At 33.8% G+C, this 6,000-nt stretch overlaps 1 protein-coding gene across 3 annotated transcripts in view; it reads right to left on the reverse strand.

Annotated features, from left to right (window-relative positions):
* The window catches only part of LOC119636778, a 198,267-nt gene that overhangs the window by 64,966 nt on the left and 127,301 nt on the right, over positions 1-6,000 (reverse strand). For all 3 annotated transcript variants that reach the window (XM_038032382.1, XM_038032383.1, XM_038032384.1), the window contains exons 4-5: positions 2,668-2,845; positions 577-803 (exon numbers count right to left, since the gene is read on the reverse strand). In XM_038032382.1, coding sequence (XP_037888310.1) covers positions 577-803; positions 2,668-2,845 — 405 coding nt within the window. The remainder of the gene's footprint in view (positions 1-576; positions 804-2,667; positions 2,846-6,000) is intronic.

Genomic DNA, 6,000 nt, shown 5'->3' on the forward strand with positions numbered 1-6,000 from the left:
GAATAAAAAAACTAAACAATTCCTTATATAAATGTTGGGTATTTAAGAGTCGCCGCTTTATGTGAACAAAGTTGTGCTTTATTAGTTTATCTTTGTGTTTTTTTTTCCTTTTTTTTTTTTTTGCCCCTTTGATTTCATTTACTTGGTCAGCATTTATTATTCAGTCTTTGCTGTCGTTTCTTCTTTTTTCTTATCCTTCGTACACATTATTCTGTATAATGGATATTGATTATATTGGTGTTGGTAAAGAATTTTTATGATTTTCTTTTTTGATATTTCACTGGAATCAGAATATTGAACAGCTCAACCTAACGATATTTGTTAAAATGAATAAAGAAAGCGAGAAAGAGGAGAGAGTCGATGTTGATGATGAGTTTGTGTTTTCTGCAAATTGTACAAATTTATAGCTATTGTTGTAAAAACCACTATTCGTTTTCCGCTAAATCCGTTTCGTTGCTTTCAACAATATATGAAATTTCGAATTTAATTTATTTTATTGAGTTTACAGCTTTTTTTTTATTTTTATTTTTATTATTTTTTTATATATATTTTTTTTTTTTGTTTGTTAAGACTGACCTTTTCATTTTTGATTTCTTCCAATTCCATATCCTCAACGGAAACCTTTTGTGCATGTCTATCCACGCCAGGACTTAATAAAACTTCCCAAGTTAGGGTGGGTTTCGGATTGCCACCTTCACTAACACAAGCCAAGTTTAGTTCAGAGTTTTCTTTCACCGGCACGAATATATTACCAGCATCTAAGCGCCTTGAATCGATGAGCAAATAAGGTGGTTTAGGACGATCTAAGAAAGAAATGGAATATGTATACATTTTTTTTTAATTTTCTTTTATGCAATTAGTACAACAACGTAAAGATAAGGTAAAATGTTATTTAGAATTTGTTTAAATTGCTCTTAGTCCTATTGATATTTTTTTTTTTTTTTTTTTTTTTTAAGTTAAAGGAACCTTTCAGTTGACATTCAACATCCACAGTAGCGGCTCATACTTCCCTTTGTTTCCATGGTGTCAAGCTTTCGTTTGAGGTCAGAATTATTGTCGTCAGTAATTATGAAAGTGGAAAACAAATTGTAGACCATTTTGTTCAATGATTCCGGAGTTTCCGACCAATATATAGAAAAGAAGTGATTTCCACAGACTTTGGTCGGAAATAACTTGAGACTTGAGTTGAACAAAATGATGATATTTTGTAAACTATAAAGCCATCCATGAAGCGTTCAAGACTGCTGTTGTTTGTCGGATGGTATACACAATTTTTTTTTGGAAACGTTAGTTAAGCTCGCTTTGATTAAGGACTAGGGAGCTCATGACGCGCATTGTGAACATAATTTTACTGCGTAGCTTTCCTATGGTTCTTACCGATTGTGCTGATTCGCCTCATTTCAACGATTGCGTTTCATTCATTCGTTGCATTTCAGCAGAGACACTTTGATAGAATACAAATTACTCGGACAAGATTGCGGTGTAGGGAAGTTGTTTGAGGATTTACGGCCTCAACATAAAGTAAAAAGTTCTTGGTCACAAAAATTGTGGAATGTGTTTGTCATTCATCTAACTCTCCCGCCAGTTATATGTTGGATAGTCGGTTAGGTGGGTCAATGTGAGCATTTTTGTGAAAATAGGTGTCATTAAGGATTTTTGAAAGACAACACCCCTATATTAATTAAAGATGAATTGGACACAGTCTATTGGGAAACAGCACCATCCTTTACCATGGTGATATTTTGGGTAGCTGAATAATGGAAGCAGGAGTGACGACGACCGGTCGAGGTGTGCACAAAGTTTAACCACTGGCGAAAACTTCACCTAAGTTCATCAATTTGGCGCTTGACAACTGAGGGTTAAGGAGATACCAGAGCCTATGAATTTTCGTAAGAATTGTATTTGTTACGTACGAGCATCACGAAATTGATGATGTATGCCACGTGTACTCATAGTTCAACAAAAACAGTGAATCGCAAGTCAATGTCTACACGGGTGAAAATTGTATAAACGGAAATCCATTGTCCAGCACCACTTGGAACGTTTTCTAGATCTAATCTCCAGCGAATAACTGTTAACAGATTTGAAAGAAAGTTCCACAGGAAAGAGGTTTCCATCAAAAAGTAAACTCATGGTGGAAATTGTAGACTATTTTAACGACTTCAGTAAAAAGATTTAAAGCAAAAGTTTTCATAAATTGATCTTTAAAAAATGTGTAGAAATGTCAGAGATCAATCCTTGAAGCTGAGTTCTACAGCAAGAAAGGTGATTCCGCTTACTTAGACAGTAAACTTTTCAGCCAAGCTATGCACTTTTGAAAATTATCCCTATTTACGGATTGGCACGTCAATATCTCAGATTTTTCGAGATTTCAAAAATTTATTAGAGAGACATATTTCAGAAAGGAAACATATCAAATTTGATTTGAAAAATATTATCAAACACTTACGCTGCCTGTTAAACAGGCAGCGTTCTCAAGATTGACCAGATGTGATTTCTGGATAAGTGATTATGCGATTGTCGATTATCGTCAAGATGTCAATGTTAAACAATTACTATTTCGTTATTGGATATGCTTGCTCGCGTTCATCTTATTCATATATTAATCGTTGTTTAAAATCGATTTTTTTTTCCTTTAAATTCTTTTACATTTTTATTTGCACTTACCCAGTACCACAAGTTTAACGGGCCTTGCGTTTAATGTGTATTGACGTGTGTTTTCGGCCTCGCATTGCCATTTTCCATCATCCTCCAGCATGACGTTGGTTATGGTTAAAGCACCGTTGGCCTCTTTGATAAAACGATAATCAGTTACCCGTGTTGTACGATCCATGGCATGAACTACCTACAATCACAGAAACAAGACCAAACCAAATGAATAAGCAAACTCACTCACAAGCACATATACAAATAAATGTGTACGCACAAAAGACATATTTTAATGAAGAGCATTTAATCTCTACTAAATTAATGAACGGACAATAATAAGAAAAAAACAAAAAAAAAGCAAAAAAGTGTTAACAATGCATACATTTATCGATTTTCACTGAGTTTAACATTTTTTTAAACAACTTAAGCTACTTAATAACTGTTTGATTCATAAAAATAAATGCAAATGTCAGTAAATAAAAAGAAAATCCTATCCTATCCTATCCTATCCTCTCTTCTATATCCCTTTATCGTGCCTTACGTGCTCGATTTTGTGCATGTCTATTGTATATGTGTTTGTGTTTTTTGAATGCAATTGTTACCTTAACTATTTAAATTAATGTTCATTTATTTTCTACCACCTCGAGAGAGCTTTAAAGTGATTATGATATTATTTTTTCTACTGCTTGCCATTATTTTTATTTAATTCTTCTCATTGTTGCCGGTGTTGTTACTGCGGTGCTTGACCTACGTTATTTTGCTATTTTAATAATAATGTAAAACATATTAATTCATAACTTTGCCTTCCTTCCTTTACTTTGTCTCTCTCTCTCTCTCTCTCTCTCTCTCTCTCACTTCCTCTCTCTTTCTGTAGCATATCCTTTGTCTTTCACTTCATATGTTTACGTTTTGGATAAAAATACGTTTTATACCATTGTCGAGGAAAATAAATAAACAATTGTTATGTTTTGCATACTTTTTGGCGTATTATTTAGTTTATATTTAATTGTTGTCCTTTTTTTTTTTTTGCTTTTTACTTACTATCTTTACCCTGCGGATATATTTGGGTATTACCGAACATATTTATGGCATTTTAATACCAACAGTGTCGTCCGTGGTAGTAAAATTTTCGGAATAAAAAGGTAAAATTTAAAGTTGTTTTCTTGTTTTTGTTTTTTAAACAAGTCGCAAAAAAGCAAAATTATTTAATTGTATTGAAAATTATCTTCAATTTTTCGGTCTCATTAGGGAGAATCCTTGTCTGCAGTTACAAGTTGTTTTTGGCGTTCATTACAGTGCCGTTCCGGTGTTTATTAAAAAGTTCCTACGTTGTAGTCACAAAGTTTGATATTGTTTATAATACGCTTACACTCTGCTAAAAGCGTCAACATATACCTAACCGGTGAAAGGACAGATCTTCCCGTCATTTCTGGTTACTAATCTGAGTGTTGCAGTGAGCATGAAACGTTCAAAGAATACTCTGTCGATGAAGACATAGCGTTATTGGTTGCACTCATCATCTCCCTATCTCTTTTTCTAACCTCACTGTATCACATACATAAAAGACATCCCCTGGTGTTATTAAAAACAAAAGAAAACTAGAATTGGTCTACAGCTGTTACGTCCCTTCCGATCTCTCCATTGCTAAATTGAACATGTTTCACGGAAAATTGTACTTACACAGAACCTTCTCTGTAAGAACTTAAGAACCGTTGTTAGTGATAAAAGCCTGGAGAAAGTCATATAGTTATTCATTAATAGACTTTCTACGGCGTAAATGACACTAACAGTCAGGAACAGTAACAGGAACAAAATAACGTCACAAAGCAGGGCCCGCTACTTTGAGTAAAGTATTTGTATTACTTAGATCCCTAGTAGTGAGGGTCTCAATTAATGAAGCGCACATGAGAAAATTATTGACAAGTGAGGGCTGGATTCGTAAAACTTTCAAAAAGGTTTGCATCGTTTTCAAAGGACTTGGGATGCACAACCTTTTTACATGCAATCATCTTAGAAACAAAAAAAGTGTTACATTGATAAAAGTACAGCACAGCTCGTTAAACCATGGTTAAATACCCTATGAAAGACCTTGTCTTTCGCACACTCTACTCGTATAATAATAAGAAAAATTAACCTTTGTTTTCAAACAAAAGGTTACTTTTAGTAGAAACTCTTAGCCATGGATGACCTATGTTGTCCAAGTTGATCGTAGGGAATTTAGAAAATAATTAACTCTTTTTGTACATATCTTCACCATAGAATAAAGAATAGATTTTGCTGACGTGAAGTGAAGAAGTCTTATATGTGAGAGGGTTTTTAAAAATGGTCCCAATGTATCCAAACTTTCCACATTCATTCAATACTATAAAATAGCAAGTTTTCACTGATTATTTTTTTGAGAAATACTACAACTGGGAATTTTTTTTGTACAACAGCCTTTTTAAAATGCACCATTCTATGAGGAATGGTCGCAAGAACGGTTCTATCCAATTGATTTTCGATAGAGTTTGTCCTTAGACTGTCAGTGGATCGAAAATTGCGAACCAGTGGATGAACAGAAGGACTGACGAATATGTATAATTGACCTATTTATTATATCGATGCGTACAATGGACTGCTGACATATTTCAAGTCATTGTTGGTTACTGAGCGAAAAAATAATATACCCCCTCTATAAGCTTATAACTAAAAAATTACTACCTGATCTACGCTGCTCAACAAATTCATTCGGTTTGAAGAATGAATTTCAAAGAGCTCGTATAAATCCGATGTTTATGTCAGCAAAGATCGATATCATCATAGTCATAATGTGATGGGACTTCCAGCATTTACTACAGCAAAACTTAAGCTGTTGATCTACCGAAATGATCCTTACTTACAATTCCCTCCTGATTTATGGAAATTAGACCGAAACTAAACACAGAACGACTGTATGGAACTTTAAGAATATCTCGTTTGTTCTCAAAAGATTTTCGATCAAGTATTTCCACTGCTTTTGAAAAACTAGTCATCTCATACCAACCATCCGACCATCAGAAAGAAGCCTTCAGCAATGTCATGCTTAACCACGCTGTATGGCAAGGCATCTAATGATTTCCTGTTGTTCGCACATGCCATGAAGCGATTAAATTTTCGAAAAACAATGTTGATGCATTCGAGAATCATGTCTCGCATATACCTGCGAGTGCAATAAAAACTCGATATAAAAATTAGTTTTTGCTTAGGTTTTTCGATCGTTTTTAACTCAATATATTCAGAGCAATCAAAGCGTCAAGTATTTGAAACATTTTGCAAATGTTTTCTAGATTTCTATTTTTATGATCGATTATTGTAAATTGTTATGCCGTTTGT

The sequence above is a fragment of the Glossina fuscipes genome, unplaced genomic scaffold (assembly GCF_014805625.2).
Source record: "Glossina fuscipes isolate IAEA_lab_2018 unplaced genomic scaffold, Yale_Gfus_2 28, whole genome shotgun sequence".
Taxonomy (NCBI): Eukaryota; Metazoa; Arthropoda; class Insecta; order Diptera; family Glossinidae; genus Glossina; species Glossina fuscipes.